Raw genomic sequence first — 24,312 nt, forward strand, 5'->3', positions numbered from 1 at the left:
TCATCGCTAGTCTCCATCGTGGCCTTGAAGTACATCTCAAGTCTGTCCATCCACATCTTCCACCTCTGTCCCAAACTTGATGGTGTGCCTGAGACATCAAACTCAGGTATTGGTTGTAGGGAGCTAGGTGGCTTGAGCAGAGGTCTTGGTGGCAGGATGGGCGGAGGCTATTTGCGGGAGCAGCCTGTTGTTGTGCAGCAGCCGCCACCGCAGTAGCTTGCCTCATGATGGTAAGCGCACAGGCACCCCAAAGATATCCGAGTGATGGGGCCGCAACTCACCACCAGACACAGCCAAACACCTGTTTCAGTAGATAGTCTCTTGACACTGTCCATAGGCCGCCCACAGATGGCAGTGATCTTCCAATGTAGCCAGGCAAACAGGCAAAAATGGAGAGTCCAAAAATTGAGCAGGGTAGGCCCCCAATCTGCATCCAGCAGGCCTCCTTGGGAGTCTCACCCGCAGACTCGGTGAAAAACAGTGAAACTGTCAATAAATCATTCTGAAATGACACGTGCTGCTTCCAGTGACTATCCGCCACTGGATTGTCCAAAAATTGGGCTTGGATGGCTCACGGGTACTTCGTTATGAAGCCATGATCATCCGAGGCCTATTCAAGAAAATGGCCGCCGGCCGCGTGTGTCTCTCCCCTCGCCGCGGTCAGATTTCGCCTGATGCGCTCACATTAGATCATCTGCGCAATGAGTGAACTTCGCCGCCTGTCCCAGGGAGTGATCCGGTCTTCGTCGCCACTGTTAGCGGTGTTCCGCTACCGCCGTCTGTGAGCCCCCCACCCCTGTTGCACAGAGACACGGAGACAGAGCTGATACTCATGTGGGCTCCACGGTGGTTCGGACGCCACCGGGAACGCCCTGTTTATTTATACGGGGCACGCGGCGGAGTGAACGTCAACCCGTCGTGTGCGCGCCCTTAAATGACCAGCGCCACAAGGACCATCCTACCTACAGTGCTTCGAAGCCATAACCAGTGGCAGGAGGCACTTAACACATGTAAGATAACATGTAAGATAACATAAGCAGCAGACCACTCAGGTTTCATCCCCAATACTCCCAACAGCAATGGACACATAACACACTCTGCCTCCTGATCCCTCCAGAACAGCTCCACAGATAGGCTTGGATCAGTGCTACCAGCAAAGCAGTGCCACAGGAAAGTGCTCTACTGTTATTAATGACGGAACTCAAGTGGAAATTTAATGTGAAACTGGAGATTTTAATTTTAATTCATTACTAGTGCAAAGGAGTATGGAAACTATCTGTTTTACAGTTAAGGTATTTTTTAACTCACCTCAAAAAAATCCCTCATTCGTAGTGTGATTTACTTCCTATTCTGTAAAAAATCATTTCACTCCTAACTTCAAACAATAGGGAGTAAAATACACCCATATCGAAATCGTATTTACAGTGCTATCAAAATGTGTTTTTGCAGTCACTTGAAACCTTACACCCAGTTTGTCTGGATGATATTGTGTCTAAAAGTGGAAATGTAGGGGTTGGATGCCCAGCCAGTCAGGGAAGCATTTTTAGATTGAAATAGGGGTTGTCCATCCTCAGCAACCCTTATGTTTAACAAAAGAACCCTTTTCTAGTCACCTGCCTACCTGTTATAAAAATGCTGAGGGCGGCTCCTCCAGTCTCGCGACCCTTAGTTAGCTCACAGTTACCACCACATTAGGGTAAAGCCACATTTGTTGAAACGCACAGCATGTATACGTCCTCAGCTGGTGGCACCTAGAAGTCACAACAAGCCTGAAAAAAATAAAAAGAATCTCCAACATTCAACTGCATAATTGTCCAAGATCTACCGGGTGGTGTTTGTGCTATGGTGCCTGCGACTGGTGATTTCTGTGACCCTTTTTTTCTCCAGGTCCCTGCCAAGCTGGCACATGAACGCTGTTGCTGTCGCACTTATTAGTCCTGATTCGCAGAGGTAACAATTTACATGGATAATTTTCCCTATTCATAAATTGCACCTGCATGTCATCAGAAATTGTAAATTCACATAGGGGCTTATTTTGGATTGCCCCGTAAACTGTACAGAGTGGTCTACATGGAAATGTACTTGCATGCTTCTGCGGGATGCAAATGACTATCTGCCAAAGAAGCGGGAAGTCACTGGAATTCAGCACCCAGAATCCCCCTGTACTTCAGGTAGTCTTCTAGTATTGCGGCACAACTCTACTGACGCCCTCCTTGGCACACCCAACACATCTACACCACCCACAGAGGCTGCTTACACTTACCACAACCCTAGAAAGGGCAGTGTAGAATCTGCTGCACTCATTTGTGTGCATGTACAAGACTGTGCTAACATGGCACTGCTTGTCACCATGGTTCCTGCGATTGAGGCCCTGTGTTGTAGCATTGCTGGAGTTTTTTTCTTAGCCCTCGACCTTTCCACAGCCTGGTTGGCAGCCCTCTACCTATCAGCAGGGAAAGTCCCTGATTCTGGAAAATCTATTTCAGGTATTTCAAACGTATAATAAGTATATGTAGTAGTAAAATAAAAATAAGTATAGATAGAAGTAGAAACATGTTTAATAGTAAGTCTTATTAAAAAAATCAATGTTCACATTTAAATGTACCTTTCTCCTCACTGTGATAACATTACATGAACCCATTCTTTTCTAAATGACACGTTTTATAAAACAAATAATTGCATACACAAGAAAGTACATGCCAGTGTGCATTGTGATAATATATAATCTAAGAGTTTGAAGTTTGGCTAATATGAAAAATAAATCAGTTACTTATGCTACATAATTGTATACTGCGATTACATTTAAAGAAACAAGGGAAGAAAATATTGTACTGTGTAAGTATGAAATATGTACGCATATGTTATGTTAAACAACAGAGTTGTCATAATTCAAAGTGTAATCAATCAAACCAGTGACATCAGTGATGTCATGCATGATGTAATTAATGACGGAACCGATTGTGGTTCTTTTTTGTAGACTCCACTAGTGGTTGGGGTATGAAATTTTTGGGAAGCTGACCTGCACTAAAAAGACTGGTTGATGTTTTCTGAATTTGGGCATGTGCCAGCACATAATTGTGCAGGTTTTCCAAATTTGAAATAATTATTTCTTCGTATGTTTTTTGTCTCATGTTTTTGCATTTTATTTTATTGTGTGCTTGTAGTAATTATGTGATTGTTTCTTTGGCAGACATCACTACGGTATGCTTGCATTTCTTGCCACCTCCTATGAAGCCTGCTATGCCCTGAAGAAGGCTGGGCCTCCCAATCACATGAGCCATGTTCAGTCGAAACTCAAGTAAGCAATTTGGAATAATTTGCCTACTTCCAATAGACATCTTGTGCTGAGACAGATGGGTATTAAATACCATTTCTATCTACCAGTTGAGTAAATATGGCAGATGCAAAACTCAAGGTGTCAGGCTGGCATTCATGTCCAGCTCTAGGTGTATTCAATAGCTAGGTTTTATTTGTATATTCTTGTTTGTTAGTCTAAAATGTTTTATTATATATTTCTCTTTCTATTGGTAGCATTTTTCCGGTGGTGTGTTGCTTTGGAAGTGGGCGCAGTGGTGTCATTGATTTAGACTGTTAGGTTTGTTTTCCAATTGCCTTCTGTTGTGTCGAATAGTGTTGATATTACCTGGAAATAACATCTACATTGTGTTTATTTGTGTATGCCCTTGTAGAGTAATAAATGCTTCATATATATTTTTTCAAAAATTAATGGTCATTTACATGTACCTGAAGTAACATCTCTAAATAGACAGGGACTATTTTCTCTCTTTTGTTCTTATTTAGACTCCACATTAAGTCATTGTATGTTGGTTACCTCTTTTGTGTGTGTTCAGTAATTAGTGATGCCATCAGTGATGTCATGTATGATGTCATTAGTGATTGCACCAGCGATGCCATCATTGTCATATGCTGAGTAACAGTTGCTCGAAATGCGTTTGCTAAATTTCAGTTATTTGGTTACATTACATCTGATCACATTATTTCTCCCCTAACTAAAGTTTTTTTACTGCATTTCAAGGGTTTTGCTATAGTATAGTTTCTTCGGGGGCCACTAGCTATGGCCTTCGGCCATGGCCACTGTACATGTTGCCCCAATGGGTTTCTTGGGGGCCCACTAGCCATGTCCTTCAGCCGTGGCCAATGTACATGTTGCACCAGTAGGTTAATTTGGGGCACACTAAGCTTATTTTTCAGCCATGGCCACTGTACATTTTGAACTGATAGGTTACTTTGGGGTCCAGTAGCCATGGCCTTTGGCCATGGTCTCTGTACATGTTGCACCAATAGGTTTCTTTGAAGCCCAGTAGCCAGGACCTTTGACATAGAGGCCCTCATCAGGAGGTTGGAGGTAACCATGCCGGTTTTAGCAGCTGGTTGCCTCCTTACCGCAATCCGGGCCTGGGTCCCTCGAATGAGGATTTACCGGGCCATCGCAACCTTGGCGGACCCAGTAATTCCCCGTCCGAGGAACCCGGACCCGGTCCATCCCCATTCCCATTGGAGCCCCCATAGGGCTCAATGGGTAAGGGTATAGAGCTAACAACGGGCCCGTTAATGACGGGCCCGTTGTTAGCTCCCTGGTGTCCTTGCGGGACCCGGTATGGACACCTGGTTTGTCCAGGCGCCCATTGCGGGTCCCGCGAGGAGACCTCGTGGTAGGGTGGAATGGGTTTACTGGTGCCGGTAAGCCCATTCCGCCAACCTTATGATGAGGGCCAGAGGCTCCTTGCCCCCTGCCTAGGAGATGTGATCACTACGGGTGGAAAATTATGTTTTTTTTTATTTCACTCTCTCCACATTTCCACTTGATTCCCCTGATAAGAGCAACAAACTACACCATACAGCGGCATTCAACTACCCACATCTGCGGGATTCCTCCAGTATTCCCCTGATAACGCTCGAAAATCCCAAACTCTTCTCTGTTCTCGCAGGAACTCATCAAGTGCCCCTCTCCTTTTTCCATGGTCCCCCTACTCCCCTTAATTGTTTTTTTCTTCCCTGGTTCTCTCCTGGGCATTACCAACTTTCATTGTTTGGTTTGAGTGACTCTTTTTCTTTTCCAAGGTGGATTTGTTTGAAATGCAAGTGCTGAATTGCAGGGGTTTTGTTGCATTAAATCTGATCATCTTAACTTCGCAAATGATGTTTCACGGAATTTCAAGGGTTTTGCTATACTTTAGTTTCCTCTGTGCCCAATAACCATGGCCTTCATCCGTGGCCTCTGTACGTGATGCACCAATAGCTTTCTTTTGGGCCTCATAGCCATGGTCACTGGGCGTGTCACACCATTATTTTGTTACCAAACGTGGATTGCCCCCTGCCCAGTAGATGTAGGCACTTTAGATGTTCAACCATTTTTTTCTAACTCCTTATTTCCATGATAATTTCACAGGAGTCATATCCAATAACAGAAATGTCAGCATTAGAGTGGCAGTTTGGCGATTCCTGCTAAAACGGTAACATTTTGCCCAGAATTAAAAAGTGTTCTACATCTTTACAGGCACTCAGCATGTATTCCCCTTCTTTTTTCTAGGTACCCTCACTCCACTCAATTGCGTTTTCTCTCCCTAGCCCTTTCCCATTACTCTCTATCGCCCATCACTTTGTGTGATGCACATTTTGTACTGAGCATATCTTGCAACGTTGCCACTGTAATCTCATGAGATTCAGATGGTCTACCTCAGATAAAATGAGCATTTTCTACCCATAACTGGCTCCCCGACCCACCCCCAAATCCCCAACTTCACACAGTGTCTTCTTTCCCACTCCCGACCTCTAGCGTGATGTGATTGCTATTGCTATTTATATAGCGCCTATGGCCAGGCAATTTAAGCACTGTAGATCAAAACAATCAGTGTCTTCCTAGGAGTGACTGCATGAACTGAAGAGTTGTGGGTCCCTTTCTGATGTCGAGAACGTTATTAGACCCTGTAAGGTCACAAAGGAGTTCATTCCAAGGTTTAGTCCAAATCTGCCCCAGCGGTTTTCGTGCTACGTCTATTCAAAAACTGCACTTTTTCTCTATTGGAAAATGAATGGGAGTATGCTTAAAACTGTGTTTTTATGTTTTCTCAATAACTTTTTCATTGTTGACAAATTGGTCCCAAAATCTCCAATTTAGAGGGGCCCTTGACAAACCCTTGGTTTAGAGAATGTCATTCAAATCCATCTAGAAAATCAAAAATTATTAGAGGCGCAGGGGGCAGCCTGTTTCTGACGAATATTTTAAAAACTACTGCATGGATTTATCCCAAACCAGTAAGGAAATTAAGTCAATTCTTTGTGCCCAAATTTTTTCTTATTTGGTCCAAACATGCCAGGTGGTTTTCACTCTACTACTGTTAAACTGCACTTTTTCTCTGTGGGTAAATGAATGTGATAGGCTGAAAACAGCGTGTTTATGTTTTCTTAATAGCTTTTTCATTTTTGAATACATTTTTCCCACAATTTCCAGTTTAGTGGAGCTCTTGACAAACTCTTTGGACATTTTATCAACATCCATACAGCAAGTCAAAAGTTATTAGACGGCGCGCCTCTCGGCAGTAAAAAGCACCATGGCCGATATAAAGGTTTTAAGGAGCAGGGGCACACCCTTCTCTGTCAAATATTTTACAAAATACTGGATGGATTTACTCTAAACCTTCAGGAAATGTAACTTGATGCTTTGTGTCCAAGTTGTTTCATATTTGGTCCAAATCCACCAAGCGGTTTTGGTGCTATGGCTGTTCAAATATTCCACTTTTTCTCTATGGGAAAATTAATAGGCTGAAGATTGTGAAACTGTGGTGTTTTGTTTTCTTAATACCCTTTTCAATTTATAACATATTGTTCCCAATATTTGCAATTTGGGGGGGGGCTTAAGAAACTTTTCATTTTGAAAATGTTCATCTAAATCTATCCAGCAAGTCAAAAGCTATTAGCAATAGAATTTTGGGGAAAACAGGCAGTTTTCATTTCATTTCTGAAAAGCCTCTCAGCCTCTCTGCTGCAACGCACCATGGAATATATAACTATAATTTTGGGAGAAGGGAGCACCCTCTTCTCCATCAAATATGTTGACAACTACTGGACAAAATAACCCAATGCCCGGTCCAATTTCATGCAGTGGTTTTTGCTGTGCGCTGTGAAGACATTTTACATTTTCTAACAAAACCTTCCCAAAATTATGTGTCTGGGGCGGTCCGTGACAAAAATTTAGTTTGCATATTATCTGCCAAATCCATCATGCAAGTCAAATGTTATTAGCAATTCAATTTTTTGGGTTTTGTATGGAACTTGATACTCACCTGAACTATAGAGCAGCGACAGCCGTACTATAATAGATTTCTATTTATAATGCTGAGAAGAGCCTTTTCAAATTTTACAAAAAAATCTAACTGTTTTTTGTGTCCGATAAGCAGTCTGGAAAATATTCTCACCAGAGGCCTGTGACATTTGGTCCGCTCACTTCTCTCTAGGACCCCTTCTACTCACATGACCTACATAAAAATAGAGACCAGCCAATCGGTTAAATAATTAGACCGGCAAGTGAGAAGGCAAGCATTTTCATGGAAGACGGTAAAGTACTATACAATGATATTAGATCATTTGTCCAGGATCACTGTATTGTACGCTGGCAAAACCAGGATAATGCTTGGGCACTTAGGCTCCAGAGTCTTAAATTTGCCTACCTAATCACCTCTCTCTATTAACACTTCATGCCCATTATTGGGGGTGGCTGCCCAGGTTTTACAACCCCTGACTGGAGAAATCAAGTTCTAGACCTTCACCATCTCAGGCTATGTTAGTTTCTTAGCTACCGATATCTAGTACAGAAAAGTTGTTTTGTAGCACAACAGGTGTTACTATTACCAAAGTATACAATAAACCTCAGATATAGGAAAGGCTGAGTCGGTCTTGCTGCTATTTGGTGCTTTGATGTGGCATATGAACACACAGATCTGTAGTTAATGCTTTGCATACTGAGCTTTCTACTGAACTGTTACAGCACTCAGGTTTATTATTTCAGCTTTGGTTATGGCACTTGATTAATATATTCCCCACAGAAAAGTGAAAACACCACAGGAGTTGTGACAAAGTGAATGCATAAACGATGTATACCAGAATGAATACAGAGAGAAAGACATTTACTTGACAACAACAGTCCATCAGTTGGTTTCTAACCTCAGGAATGCACCACAAAATATATTGATGTGTATTATTTATGTTTTATGAACAATGGGCACTGACGTCTTTGGATCAGGCAGCTATGTGCAAGCCCCGTCCACCGGGGCATGTGCTCCTTTTGCCCGCCCATAAAGATGTCCCTGCTGACGATATGTTGTTCTAGGGGCCTTGGGATTCCCTGGAGCTGTTAAGGCCTGGTCACAAAGAAATTGTCGGTAATGGAATCAGTCAGAAGACACGGGGTGTTTGTAGCTTTACATTAGTAATTACATGAAGAAAACATATGTATGACTGCTTATTGAGTTTGCCATGAATTCTGCAAGCATATGTGCTAGGAAAGATTTCATTTATGTGCAATTTCCCCTCCATTTATAGACCTCCCCAAACCTTTTGCTTTTTTGTGGCTATCCTAACCTGACCTTTTCCAGTGGAGCACAGCCTTCGGCTGAACTCCCCTGTGCTTTTGCTCACTTGTTATGGGGAAACTGACACGTCCTTCAGACTGTCAGCACTGGGAAACTATGTTAACTTTGTAACAGCACGCAATGTACCTTCCAGTACCGTGTGCTTGGGTCCATTTTGGTTTTATGGCCCTAGACAATCTCAAAGGATTTTTTGGTGATTTTATGAGTGTGCCTTGGACGAACTGGTGGCATCCGTTACTTTTCATAATGTTTTTTTTACTGTGTTAAACCACATTTACTGTGTTTGACTCAAGACTGTGGCCAGGTCCGAAAATGGCTGAGCCACAAAGTCTTTTGTTCTGTGCCATGGCTATTTTGTCCCTTGCCTACAACCAGGTCAAGTAACTGTAGTTTTCCTTATTTGGGCATGCAGCCTCGCGCAAAAACAAATCTCTTTAACATGCCTCTGCCTGTCACATGTGTGTGCCCATGAAGAGGGCTATGACTGTCTAGTCCCAATCCACACTACTGGTTCCAGGATGTCTGGAGTGCCTGAATGACTGAGACCACCGTGGGCCATGATTGGTCCACATCTGGGATGCTTGCAAGAGAGCAGATATTCTATTGGAAATCCTCGATTTGAGCACAAAGCTAATCTTGGATAAGAGAAGGGGCTCTGCAGCCATTTCAGGTGAATCATCTCTATTCCCACCGAACTACAGAAGGTGCCAAGTCCCCTACATGAAGAAACAGACTGGTGAAACCACCTGAGACGCTTTGGAAGGGTTTCGCACCCTTTTGCTCTCTGCTGTCCCTTCTGACCCCAGCTTTCTTCTTCGATCATTAAGGCATTCCAAGGTGCTTTGCCCCTTTTGAGTAGTGGGAACAACTAGTCTCGGCGCCCCTGCTTACCCACCAAACGAGTCCCTTCAGAAGTGTTCTTGACCCATCCAGTGAACTGTCCAAGTCTACCACAGGGTAATCCACAGCACCGCCACCATCTCGAGTGCAGACCTGGGACTTGAAACATCACTTGCTTGTGGACCTGTGCATTCTACCACTAAATTTCACAGACCTTCTCCTCTGTGTCTCGAATACGGAGAGTGTGTAACGCTGCAGCATCCACAATTCTAGTGTCACTACCTGGTGCTGACGGTTACTACGGTTCCCCTGCTGTTCTTCTCTCCTGTGCCCTGAAGCCAGCTGCACCGGAATTTTCTTCAAACTTCCTTTGGAAGCTGAGAAAAGGCAACTGTCCCCACACGGATGATCGTTATGAAACAGTGCCCGAAACACCAGAACCCTCCACCTGGTATTTGCCAATAAAGAGACAACACAGAGGGGGTGTAGTATGCAAATGCAAGGTAACCCAGCATTATTGAAAATATGTAAAGCTGGGGGGAAAATGAAATTAACTGCCAAGCTCTCTCGATCAAATTCTCCAACGTTTGAAAAGACAAATACAGTTTATATAACACAAATGAGTCATTCTGATATGATCATGATCCCTGACTTATGAAAACCTATCTCTCCTGCTCAATGGTCCTAATTGCTAATCTCCATATAGTATCTGTATGTCCCACCCTACTGATTGGATAATTCTCAATCTAAATGACTTCTGCGGTGAAAAGGTACATATTCTTTTATTGGATAACAAGCGGTCACACTCTCTGTGAACTGGCAAACGTGATGAGATATGTATGTTGATGGGAGAGGAGGATAACGTTTATCACTTTTTATTCTTTATTAACTAAAACAGCCCATGTTATCCCAGCCATGTCATCTCTGAGTTTCAAAGAGTTTTGTCCTTGCTGAACCAACAGCCCTTCCTGTCTTGCAACAGTAAACGCACCATCCTGTTCTTGACACATTATCAGTAACTATTATGAGTCATTTCACCTTGACCATGTTTAATTAGGTGTCTTTTTGGCCACATTTGCACTTTTCTGTCACACCTAGACGATTTCTGAGACATTAATCTGTCAGCTACTAGGAGATGTCCTGAGATGCTCTGTTCATCCCGTGGACTTCAAATAGTCTACTGTGTTGTTGTAACTGATTTACCTTAATGGTTGAACACTCGCCGCCTAGACACTGATATCTTGTTCTGTTATGTAAACCTTCCTTCTGGTGTCCTCGGCTTTGGACATTCCTTTTAGGCAGCTATATCCAGCCACTGCAGATTTTTCTGAATTAACTGTATTTGTTTCAATAGCATGCATTGCTGTGAGGCCTTCTTAAAGCTACAGAACTTTATTCTCTGCTGTGCTTGTGCAGTTTTAAAATGGCAATAGCTGTCACGTTTTATCCTCTGCAGGACACATTTGCTTTGCTATCTACCGATTCCATATGCATGCCTGTCACATTATTTCCCTCCCTATGTGTACGAGCAACCTTATCTATCTACAATGTTCTGCCCTACTGTCATAAATCGCCAAAGTATCTTATGAAAAGGATATAGTAAACCAAAAGGATACAATTGATATGGGTCTTCCGGATCCTTGAATTCACACGATTTGATAGTAGTGATGTCAATTTAGACCTTCCAAATTATACAACTCTCTGACTGGTAAAACAAGCAGAGAGAAGGATCACTGGAAAGGGCGTGGGAGAGTAATAGGAAGGCAGCCAAGGAAAATATAAAGCATCATGATAAACTATCCCAACTAACCTCTCTGATAGAATGGCAATAACGCTAATTCCAACACTAACCTGTAGGCTTAGAACTGGAGTATCCACCAAAGTCTATGAAGAAATCCAGGAAAAGAACCAACGACAAAGGAGCGAAGGTTAGTAAGGGAGACTTATCCCGAACGGCACGAGGCTCACGCTAGATACCGGGTTGGTGCACCACAGATAGCGTCCATAGTTCTGTGCACGGTCACCTTCAAATAAAAGTTGTAGATAAACCTTCCTCTCCCACAAAGATCAGAACAAAATTGAAATGAGTCCACCTGTTATTTCCTCACAGGTTCAAAACAACTGCGTGCTGGATACACGCGACAAGAGTATATGCCGCCACGAAAGCTGTGCTTGAAGAGTTCCACCGTCCGCATGGGATTTTGCACGCGAACCAAGTACACGCAGCCAGGCCAGCCGTGCTTGAAGAGTTCCAGCATCCGTGTAGGATTGTACACGCAAACCAAGTACACGCAGCCAGGCCAACCGCGCTTGAAGAGTTCCAGCGTCCGCGTGGGATTTTACACGTGAACTAAGTACATGCAGCCAGGCCCACCGCGCTTGAAGAGTTCCGGCATCCGCGTGACAGTGAAAGTGAAAGTGGAAACGTACACGCGGACAGGAAAACAGCATGCGAATGGAACAGGAACCCGTGTGTGAGAAGACACGCTAACGAAACCTGCTAAAAGCAGATACAGGAGATTGCGTGTGAAGGAAACACGTCGATTGAAGGCCAAGGAAGCAACTGATGGGATGCAAAGACGTAGATGAAGAGGTCAACTACCAAGACGCCAAAATGTTCAATCAGAAGCAGCGAGCCATATATCCACGCTGCTTATGAACGTTCTGCCGTAACACACGTGACTATCCTGAATCACGTGAATTCAGCGACGTGAATAATGCAGACGTCGTTTTCCCGGTAGTACATCAAACAACCTCCATCTCGAATAAAACGGTCTAGCAGTTCTATGAGCATAACCCGTTCTGCGTACAGACGGAGTTCCAGATCCAGAGGTAAAATGTCCAGCATGCATGACACCTACCTGTGTAGTGAATCCCATCTTGTGTATATGCCCTTCATGTCACCTAATCTATTCTATTTTAAAACACACTAATTGTGCAAGCTAATACCTTATCTGATCTCTACTTATGAAGCGTCAACTAACTACTCTTTATGACAGCTGCATTTGCAGGAGAGTTCAAAGTGCAGTTTCAAATGTGTCCTTTCTTACCTTGTAACTTTGTTTCTTCTGAGGAAGGCAGCGGGGCAGAGCTTGAACATGCTCTCGAGTCAATAACTGCCTCACTACATTCCCTCCTCTGGTCGAGTCATCAACCATTCCTTTATTTTGTCTCATTATATCATAGCCATCCTTGGGCAGCCACACGCTAGTGACCCCCCTCAAGTTACCTCCTTGTGCCTCATATTCTGCTGGACTGCATGTCATAAACCAGCACTCGCCATTCTCATCACATTTCATACAGTGCTCATTGTAGTTGTGGTTACCTTTTGGGTACGTAAACAATGCACCAGGTTGTCTAGCTGGCTGACCCAATGTGTACATGCAACAGTAAACTTTGTCATCAGTTTGAGTGTACTGTTGTACGGTGTCACCCACTATTACAGTCATTTGGAGTGCCTTTTTGCTAATCTTTTCGCATTACCTTATTGCTATTTTCATGATGCAAAAATCAATTAGGACAAGTACCAAAATTGGCAACAGAAATTTGAATGCATCTGTCAGCCAGTTAGGCATATATACAACAGGTCATATACATTGATTGTTTTGTTCTCAAGGGGTCTGTGATATAACGGGTAAGTGTAAAATGTTCTATAGGAATCACAGACTATCTTCTACTCCTGTGTTTCAAAACCAGATTTTGTTAAACATATACCAGCATCATGGAGTTAGTGCTAGTATTAATTCCTAATGACCAAACTCAAAACGTCATGTCTTTAAACAGGAAACCAACATTTTATTCATATTCACATCAAAGTTCCTGTGTTATTAAAGAGTTTTTTTCCTTTAAAAAACATATAACATATCATGGTTGACAAAATCACATTTCACAGTTACTCTCATTCATTCTGGGTTAGTATACAAAAAAGCATCTCTGTTATGCCATAGGGATCCTGATTCTCTAACATACATAATTATAGAAGTTCATTTTGATTCTTGGACTTCTCACACAGAGCAAAAAAACACAAAGTTCACAGAAAGGCAAAAGATCACAGACTCGGTTGTTTGCTGAGTTGGGCACCAGAAATGGCATATTGTGATGACAGCACATTCACTGCTGTTCCTACAATTTTCTCTAAGTGTGCCTATCCCTTCTTTTGTCTTTTAACACTTTCTTTTGTCAACCTTTCATTGTCTCTGCGAGGTACTGACTATCCATCACCCCCTTCGATTTTGATTTTTTGATGGATGTTTATACAGATGTTGTATCGATGTACTGCATTTTGGCCTATTTATTTGCAGTAGACCACATCCCAAACTGGTCTCCTCATTGGTTCCTCCAGGCCTTCGTCAGGACAGAGAATAGATGTGAAGTGGGAAAAGCGAACAAAAGGCTCCCACCAATCCCCTCTCAACCCTGGCCTAGAGGATCACGGCCCAGACACCCACCACGAGAGGAGTTTGCCCATCTCCCAGACGACCAAATACCCTGGTACAAGAACATACGGATGTGCCCACTCGCATGCCCACCAGCCTGCCCTGCACATGCCGACACCTGCGGCATGGATGAGCTCGACTAAACCATCCAGCACCAAATCAACACATCGTTAGAGATGCCATGACGACCTAGCTAACGGTCAGCACACTCGTGCAACATACACACCGGACACTCCCACACCAATCCACACGAAGAACATACTCAGTGCTATGACGTAGGCGACGGACACACCCACGGACGTGCATCTTTATTATTTTCAACATAGGCTTTTCAAATGCAGAAACGCAAGACGCATAATGAACTTATCTAAAAAGGCTTGCTCACGCTTCTTCTAAAACCATGTACCATAATGAGAAATATAACGAAGACACGATACTGGGGATAGAACAATATGATACCATAACCTAAAGCGCTCTGCATCAAATGGTTCCACATATGCACCAGGCCCAAGTAGGCCGCAAGCAGAAGCTTCCATGAACATTAAATGAGCAAGGATTCGGTTGCTGACCCTGCAGAATGAGCCCAGTGAAAGCAGACAGTCAAGGGCACAAAGTTGCAAACCCTCATTCCGCAAGCCGACGCCAAGGTCGCACCTGCAAGATAAGCCAGGCACACAGTGAGAAATGTAATAGTAATTGGCAGAATTCTGCCTCAACCACGCTCCCCACCTCACGTGACCAAGCCGAACTTGATAGGGTGCCAAGCCCAGGAGGAAGAAGGCGTCTGGATCCCCCCGTCTCAGGACACAGGCAGATACAATTAAGCGACTCAACAGACATCTGCGACGGTGGGAGTAGTCGGCCTTCCTGCTTATGAATAAGTCCTCACATTGTCTGCACACACCCATAGTAAAACATTGTTGCAAATGACAGGTGCACCGCGAGCTGGGAACAGCGATGGTCCCAGACTGGGGGGCTCGCCGGTGAACCAATCAGAACATGGGACCCTTATCACTGACGCCATTAACATTGACCAATCCTCAGGGGTCTTCATGTAACAATTTTTATGTATCAAACTGAGGGGACAACCCAAGTATACCACCTGACTGACCCTTAACCAATAACCAAGTCCTCTATATGTATGCTATACTAACCCTACCACTCGGGGAACCAATCCAGAGTGGCGATAGGTTTTTTGCTAATTTTGCTAAGGTGACGCAAGTAGCGCGTCATGCTAAGGTAAAAAGGGCCTGCGAGCCCCACGCTGCTGAGAGAGTGTCAGGACGGACGTGTACCATCCTTGGCCATCCCTGCCGTTTTGTTTAATAAACGGCAGAATCACCTTGCTTCTTGCGTGTGTCTCATACTCTATCTCTTTGGGATAAACGGGAGGAGTTGGGGCCTCCCTGCCCGGAGGTCCGCGGACGGCCCAGCCGGCCCCGGGAGAATTTACCCCCGACAAGTTGGAGGCACTGCTGAGATCTGTTTAAGGTCCGCTTTTATTTTATTTTTCCAAGTACTCCCGTTGCGAGGAGGCCCGGCGGCGCGGCCCCCTCTGCCCCTGCCCCCTTTTGAGGACTACAGGACCATCGCGGAACTGCGAGAAGACCGGACAGCGCAATCCGGATATTGGCCCTCGGGAGCCGGTTGAGAAGTATCCCGCCCGCGGTTGGCGAGTGTCCAGATGTAGTCCAGACGAGGGGAGGTGGCAAGCCGCTTGGAGGGGTGCACGCAGTCGAGCAGCCCCGCATCAAGAGAACTTGGTGAGTATGCCACGCCCAACAAGCAATGTGAAATTGTGAGGGAGGGGGGAGGAATTGAATACGGGAGGTGGGAGGTGTTGCACAGGTGCGCGGCGAAGGGTTGATAATTTAGTGTTGGCAATGAAATGAATGGTAGCCGGACGAGTGCGAGAGCAGTCCGCTACGTTACGGGAGAGAAGGGGGCGGAGCACGAAAACATCACGTGCGGCCGCTCGTAGACACTGATTGGCCTAGGTCGCGACCATGTGTAAGGGTGTGTGTGTGTGGTTTCCTACGATTTGGCAATTATTGATCAATGAGTAGATGAGGATCCCTATTGTTCGAGCAGGAAACTCGATAGATAGATGACGTTTCCCTGTAGGCGGTAGCTAGCTAGTTGCCCAATACGGAAGATAATTGGCTGGTTAAGCCCTCCTGTCGAGGGGCGTATCACACGCGAGGCGACGCAGTGTGCGCAGTCCGATTATATTATTGATTACCTTGTTCCAGGAGTGACAGGAAGACAGCTGTGGGGTAACGGTGGTAGATTGCAAGTGTATTTTAGAATTAAAGAATATATGAAGAACTTACCAGTAGTCTGAAGAGATCGGTGACGTCACCAGCAGGGCTTACATAGGACATCTCGAGAACCAGGCATCTTTTATTTTTGAGTGGCGGGGAGGAGAGCTGTGTCAAGGGCGTGGAAACGGAGGTATACGGTAATGAGTTGATCGGGGGAAGGCGAAAGGAGGTACGTGGCTGCGCACGGAGAACGCCGGCCACGGCAAGTGCAGAGGAGGGAGGAGGAGCAAGTGAAAATAGGACGGCGGTATAAGAACGTCACAAGGGGCACGCAGCCGCAGGGGGCTGCGTGCGCTCCGGCCGCAGGGGGCCGTAAGGGTGTTGTATAAAGGAAGAAACGAAAGAAAAGAATATACAAATGTAAATACTATATTTTACTAATTTTTCCTTAGCGGACTATCGAAAGTCCCCAAACTTACGGGGCCAGGTAAAGATAAAAGGTTGTATATTGTAAACTGCTAGTGAGATAGCTGCTACCAAATAGGGGAAGGGTAACAAGTGGAGCGCTACTATGTCATACGGGACAGGATCGGGGGTGGGGGAACACCCTCACAACCCCGCTGCAACACATATGTAAAACACTATCACCCCATAGAGAGAAATTGATCAAGTACAGCATAGAATGGACACAGGGGACGGACAACAAAATGACGACACCATGGTCGCCTAATGGTAGCTTCGATCCATATACCCAACACTCACTATTAAAATATCTTCACAATACATACAAGGGGAAGAAGTTAACGCACCACGTGGAGGTGTTCAACTTGTGGAGAATGTTCCAGGGGTCCCGACCAGGACCAAACGGAATGTTCATTGTAGGGGAAACAACGGGAGATAAGGAGATTAAGGAGGAGAGAGAGAGTGGGGAAAAGGGAAGTGAAGGAAAACAGAACACGGGGAGAGGACAAGAGGGAGGAGAAAAGAGTGACGACTCAACCGAAAATGAAATAAAAAAGGAACAGAGCGACGATATACCTCTAGCGAAGGTAGTGAAAACAGAGGGAGGGGGGTTGTACCCTTTAAGAGAACTAGGAGAAATAGCAAGAGAACCATTAAGGGCGGCTGAGGGGTACTCGAACCCGGCATACAGCCCGCCTCCATATACAGCTACAGGTGGCCACACGGGAGGGGAGCGGACTAGTACAACGGGATCAGCTCATGGGAAGATGATAGCAGGGGAGGGGAGGACCGAAGAAGAGCAGACTACGGACATAGGAAATGACGAGTGTGTAGCTGCACAGATACTATTAAAATTACGCGGTTCATTAACAGGAGAAGAGAAGGAGGTGGTGAGGAAAATGGACGAGGATAATAACAGGGAGAGTGAAATGGAAGGGGAAGAGGGGAAAGGGAAGGGGGAAGAGCCGTTAAGACAAAAGGAAGAGACCTTGGAGGAACGATTAGCAGAATTAAGGGATAAACAGAACGCACTGATCAAGCAGCTCGAGAGGGGGGAAAGAGAGAGAACACGGGAAAGGAAAGAAGGTAAGAATGAGTTGGGCAAAATGAGAGAACGAACTGAGGAGCAAAGGAGAAAAGCCGAAAGGCTAAAGGCAGCGGCAGAAAGGGTATCAAGAGCAGTACTGCGTGACAGGAAAAAAGAGGAAGAGGAGAAAGAAAAAGAAATGGCAATATGGAAGAAGAGATTACTGTCAGAAACGACAAGGAAATACGAAGAAGGGAGGATGATAGAGAGTATAATAGAAAGGGAGAGGGAGAGATGGGAAAGGAAGAAAGAAGATGAAAAGATATTGGAAAAAATGAGTTGTGAAGTAATGGAAGAATTAAAAAAGAAAAGAGAGGAAATTGGTAGAGGAATAGCGGAGAGAAACGAAGGGGAAAGAGAAGATAGGAGGGGGGAGAGTGAAGTAAGGAGGCATGTATATAGAGGCACAGAAGTAGCAACAACATCGGCACAAAGGGGAGCGAGTAGTAAAGAAGAAAAGGGAGGAACGGACCTAATAGACTTAAGAACAGTAACGATTGGGGGGAAAAAGACAGTTTGGGGGTTGCCATTTATGAATGACTTTTGTAGTGAGGAAGAGGAAGGAATGGAGAAGGAAGGAAGAAACAGTGAAAGGGAAAGCCTAGATAAACTATACACCACCCGGACAAATAAAGTCTCACCATGGATCTGCAGGAGAAAGGAAGATCTGCAGAGAAGTGAGGGGGAGGAGCATGGAATAGCGGAGGGGCAGACACGTGAAGCCACGCCGTCACCGTCCCGTGATGCATGCTCCACCACCCCACGCTCATTACGTGCAACATGCCCGTCTAAACTAGCGCCCTTCACAAGAGAACTGACACCCTATGCAGGACGGCTTAGAGACCTCCCTGGACGTAGACAGGGAGAACGAATACACACGCCCAAAATAAGTAAAGGAAATGATGAAAGAAGGGGAAGTGGTGGAGGGGAAAGAGTGAAGACCAGGAGAAATATGGACGAAGCTGACGATGTAGAAGAGACGGAAGAAGAGGAGGGGTGTGAGGACTCGATTTTGTGGAACCCAGGGGGTAAAACGGGACACAACTTAATGCCTCTTCTAGAGAGGGGAGGGGTTAGACCACAATACGTCCCTTGGAAGCATGCAGATAAGGAAAATATAAAATGCAGACTCCCATCATTAAGTGGAGGTGCAGGTAAATGGATATATGAAATGGAAAAACACACCGCAGGACAGAAGTTGGCAGTGGGGGATGTAAAGGGCCTTCTCATATCAATATTAGGTGATGCTGCAGATGACATCTGGAAGAGAGCAGGCTTCCCCGGGGTAACAATAACAAACACATCTCACGATGGGGCACCATTCGCAAACTGCAGACATGCATTATGGCAGGCACTGAGGGTACAGTATCCGGACAAATCAGACATAGGAGCTATTACCTCGCGCAAGATGCATGAGAACGAAGATCCTGTTGATTATATCCAGGAAATTCAAGAGAAATGGCGTATGGAAACTAGAGAACAATGGGACAAAACACCAGCAATATTCTACCATATACTAGTGCAGGGGCTCCCAGAAGCAGTCCAGAAACAGCTGAGGAAAATAGTGGGGATGGAAGCAAAAGCATGGCCAGAAATACAACTGACTATAGTGCATCATTGCAGGACATGGCAAGAAAAAATGAAAAAAAAGGAAGAGGATAGGAAAACGGAAGAGGCCAAACTAGTACAGAAAAAACTCACTAAATACACGATGGAAGGCGCACTAATAACTACGCCTGCCACAATAACTTAAAGCCCCACACAAGTAGTGTCTGCACAAGACCCCACCCAAATACAATCATCGCAGACTGCAACACAACAGATGCTGCCACCCCAACCATACACGACTAACATGGGAGGAGGATACTCAACGCCAGGAGTTGGGTATTATAATTACAACCGGGGAAGGGGGGGAGTAATGAGAGGGAGAGGATACGGATTTAACACACAACAACAGGTGGGGGGCCTTAGAAATTCCTACCCCACCGGGTACCCAGTATACCAGGACAACACAGGAAGCTTCCCATGGCAGAACAGGGAACCACCGGTGTGTTGGATTTGTGGATTGGTGGGCCACATGTCACGTACGTGTAGAGTGAGACCAGGCACACCGTTGTGGAATGAACAGGGACAACAAGAGCTCCCACAGGAACAGCAGGGCATCCAGCAACAGCAGACATTGCAACAGGGAAATGGACAGCAACAACTAGTAACACAACAACAGCCACGGACATACCCACCGCCTCAACAACAGGTAGCGATTACACAACAACCCCTAGCACAGAAAGTACAGCCACCTACACAAGTTCAAGACCATAACATAACCTCGACCAATACCCAACTACAGCAAACACAACTGGGTAGGGTGACAGTGCTGGGACACAACCCTTACACGGGAAGTGGTCAATCATTATACCCCCAATAGGACAGCCCACAGACGACCTTGGTGTGTCCCATCCTGTCGGTAACACCTAATAGTGCGGAGGAACCACGCATAGAGGTAACGATAGGTGACAAAAAATTATCATTCCTTGTCGACACCGGGGCGACCCGGTCTTGCATAAGGGAAGGTAAATTTAAGATGTCAGGTGAAGCCATGAACACCCAAGGATTCTCTGGGGCTAGAGGGTTGGTTCTCTTTACTAATAACATTCCCTTATCTATAGGGGATTATGACATGTCAGTCCCACTTTTATATTCCAGAGCCTCACCAGTAAATATAATGGGGAGGGACATAATGAGCAGGTTGAATATGACGATCTCCTTTACGGAGGACGGCATAATTTGCTCCACTCCAGGAATTAACATGCTCACGGCGCGACAGATCATGCAGGCATACTGTGGACAGACAGTGATTAGGGCTGAGCCAGTAGATGGTGAACTGTTCCAGTACGGGACAGACATGGCATTTGCATGGATGCCAGGGATAGAGGGAAAGATCTGGAGGAGGCCAGCAGCCTACTTGTTTAGACCAGAAACGCCAGCTAACGAACCAGAAGGAAAGGTGATTTCGGTGGACATAGAGAGCATCATAGCAACCGCTGATTACATTGCAGTGCATGCCCAAGACAGAGAAGGAAGAGCGTGGAGGGCAGTGATAGCACTAGCAGAGGGATGTAAACTTACCCAGGTGTCAGATGAGGAGCTCTTCTCAGGAGAAAAGGAAGAAGGTGAAATGGTATTTATGATGAGTGTGGAAATATGGCTAAGGGTGACATACAAACAAGTGGCACAGAAAATTGCAATGGCACTTGAGGCACCCACGTCCACCCCAGTTCCCTTTTTTGAGGAAGACATGGCAAAAGTACCAACATCATTATGGACTACTAGCCCCTATGACGTGGGGTGCATAAAAAGCATAGGGGGGATAAGAATAAAATTGAAAAAGGGTGCAATACTCCCCAGAGTAAAACAGTACCCACTATCAAAAGAGGCAGATGAGGGCATATGTGAAACAATAACGGCCCTTATAAATAATGGCATATTGGTCCCATCAGAATCTCCATGCAACACAGCTGTATACCCAGTGTGCAAGGCTAAAGGTGGATCTTGGCGCTTCATACAGGACCTCAGGCCTTTGAACAACATAGTGGAAGCAGAATACCCCATAGCAGCAAACCCGGCCACAATATTGTGCGGCATTCCAGTAGAGGCATCACGGTTTACAGTGATCGACCTTAAAAATGCCTTTTTCTCAATACCACTGCACCCAGACTCACAAGATCTGACAAGCTTCACTTACAGAAACACAAAGTGGAAACACACCAGATTGCCACAAGGGTACTGCGAGTCACCCTCAATATTCAACAGAGTAATACAGATGGATTTGGGTAACATTGAGGTAGAAAGCACAGTGTTACAGTATGTTGACGACATAATCATTTGCAGCACAAGCGAAAAAAAATGCAGAGAGGACTCATTAAAGATGCTGACATCATTGGCTGAAAAAGGTTACAAGGTAGACAAGGAAAAGCTACAATACTGTCAGGAACAAGTACTTTACATTGGACAGCTTATATCCCAATATGGAAGACAGATTGCACCACAAAGAGCACAGGCAATTTTAAAAACACCATTGCCACAAACAGTGAGAGAACTACAGCAGTTCCTTGGCCTGTGCAACTACTGCAGAGCATGGGTGTTTGATTACAGCTCATACATAGGACCCCTACTTGAGGGGTTAAAAGAAGCTAACAAAGGGGAGAAAAAGTTGGGGTGGACAATGGAAATGAAAGAGGCTTTTGATGAACTGAAAGATGCAATATGAACCGCTCCAGTACTGGCCACCCCAGATTATGAACGACAATTTTTCATATTTTCACATTGCGACTCAACAGTGATGAAAGCAGTGTTGGCTCAAAAAACAAGCATGGGCTACAAACCAGTAGCGTTTTACAGCGGTCACTTAGATCCTGTGATGCTAGGTCATTTCCCTTGCGAACAAGGTCTCGCCGCAGCTGCCTTTGTGGTAGAGAAAGCATCAGCAATCACCATGGGGTGCCCAACCACACTATTTGTGGAACATGCACTATTTGCAATATTGAACAAGCCTAAGTCCACACTAACAACGCGAAGGGCGTCAGGTTATGAGATTATATTATCTAGAGCTGAATTATCAATTGTTAGATGCAGCACAGTCAACCCTGCAAGGTTTATAGCAGAAGCAATTGAGGAAGGAGATTATGCACACGATTGTACAAAGATTACTGAAATGTATTCATGCACTAGAAGGGTTGAAGAGAATGCACTAGAGGGAGGTGATCTCTTGTTCATTGATGGGTCATCAACAAGTGACCAAAGTGACGGTATTAGGAGAACTGGGGCAGCAGTGGTGAAAATGACAGAGGTGCCGGTGTGTGTGGCGATGAAGTGCGTACAATTCCCACAGCATTACTCTGCCCAAGCAGCGGAATTGGTCGCACTGATCTTGGCGTTGAAGGAAAGTTTTGACAAGCGAGTGACCATATATTCCGACAGTGCATATGTCACATCTACTGTCCATTCCGGGTTGTCCAAGTGGAGGAGAAGAGGGTTTAGGAGAGCTGACGGCACCCCAGTGCAACATGCCCTCTTATTAGCTGAACTAATTGAAGTAATAAATGACCCCCAAGAATTAGCCTTGGTAAAATGCACCGCACACACTAATGGAGAAGATCATATTTCAAAAGGGAATGCAGCAGCAGACGCACACGTGAAGTATGCTGCATATTTTGGCGAGCTATGGAACCCCCCAGAGTCAGAGAGAGGGAGAGGGAGGGGAATAGCTAAGGAGCTGTTAATAAGAGAAGGGTACACCCATCTCCCAGCCACACAGATAATGGAGCTACAAGCGGCTGCACCAATGGCAGAAAAAGAAATATGGGTAAAAAGAGGATGTACAATGTCGCCAACTGACGCACTATGGCGCCAGGGTAGCACTGGAAAGATGGTAATGCCACTGGCACTATTGAACATCGCCATGAGCCAACTACACCACCCAGCCCACACAGGCAAGGAAGTCATTGCAGCATGAATTAGGGAATATTGGTTCTGCCCCGAGTTAAATTCCCATGTGTCAAATTTTGTCAGCAATTGTCTCACATGTCAGCAGTTCACGGCCGGTCACACGCTGAAGGTGATAAAAGGTACTATACCCCGGCCAGAGGGACCCTTCCGACACATCCATATTGACTATGTTGATATGATCAACGTATGTCAAGGAAATAGGTAGATGATTGTAGTTGTGTGCCCATTCTCGAGGTGGATCGAGGCAGGGCCCTGCTCACACCCAGATGCATTCCGAGCAGCTAAATTCCTAGTGAGGGAGGTCTTTCCCAGGTGGGGAGTGTGCGAAATACTGCGGTCAGATAATGGGCCGCATTTCGCCAATGAAATGTTCCAGCATATCACGTCCTTACTGAACATCAAGCATAAATTTGTATGTGCATATCACCCGCAGGCCAACGGTATATGCGAACGCCTGAATGGCCTATTAAAAGAGGCAATTGCAAAAATACAGCAAACAACAAAGAAGAGTTGGCTGTATTGCCTTCCGCTAGCCCTATTTGAGTTAAGGAATAGACCAGGCTCCGACCACCACCTCACCCCTCACGAGGTGGTGACCGGACGCCAAATGCGCCTTCCTCTAACGCCAACATCAAGAGCATTCACCGACCATGAGAGTACTGCAAATGTCCTTGGTGATGAAATGTACCAATATGTGTCTTCTTTGATTACTAGTGTGGTGTTTGTTTCTCAACAGCTCGAGCGCACGCGGGGCAGGTCTAAGAGTGATCAACAAGAAGACGCGGATGAAGAATTGGAAAAGGGAAAACTGTGTAAAATTGCCAAAGGTGACCACGTACTACTCCGCAATTTCAACAGAAAGTGGAACAGCCCACGCTTCACTGGGCCCACCTGGTAGAGGAGGTATCAACGAGAGCAGTAAAGCTACAGGACAAACGTGCTTGGAATCACCTACACGACGTAAAGATCTGCAAACTCCAGACCCGCCCTGCCGTCACCGACAGGGCCATTGGAAGAGCAGCAACAGCGTCGCCAACTTGGGAAGGGACTTCTACCGCAACTAACGGCCAAAGTGTCCCCATTCCCTGCCACCCCCCTGATTCCCAGAG

General features: G+C 45.4%; 1 protein-coding gene across 1 annotated transcript in view; it reads left to right on the top strand.

Moving 5' to 3' along the window:
- The first annotated feature begins 701 nt into the window (after window positions 1-701).
- The window catches only part of LOC138555077 (olfactory receptor 6F1-like), a 50,375-nt gene continuing 26,764 nt past the window's right edge, over window positions 702-24,312 (top strand). Inside the window, exons 1-3 of the mRNA XM_069642607.1 lie at window positions 702-781; window positions 1,888-1,950; window positions 3,191-3,298. Coding sequence (XP_069498708.1) covers window positions 702-781; window positions 1,888-1,950; window positions 3,191-3,298 — 251 coding nt within the window. The remainder of the gene's footprint in view (window positions 782-1,887; window positions 1,951-3,190; window positions 3,299-24,312) is intronic.

Source organism: Ambystoma mexicanum, chromosome 1q, assembly GCF_040938575.1.
Source record: "Ambystoma mexicanum isolate Mex_15411 chromosome 1q, UKY_AmexF1_1, whole genome shotgun sequence".
NCBI classification, from domain to species: domain Eukaryota; kingdom Metazoa; phylum Chordata; class Amphibia; order Caudata; family Ambystomatidae; genus Ambystoma; species Ambystoma mexicanum.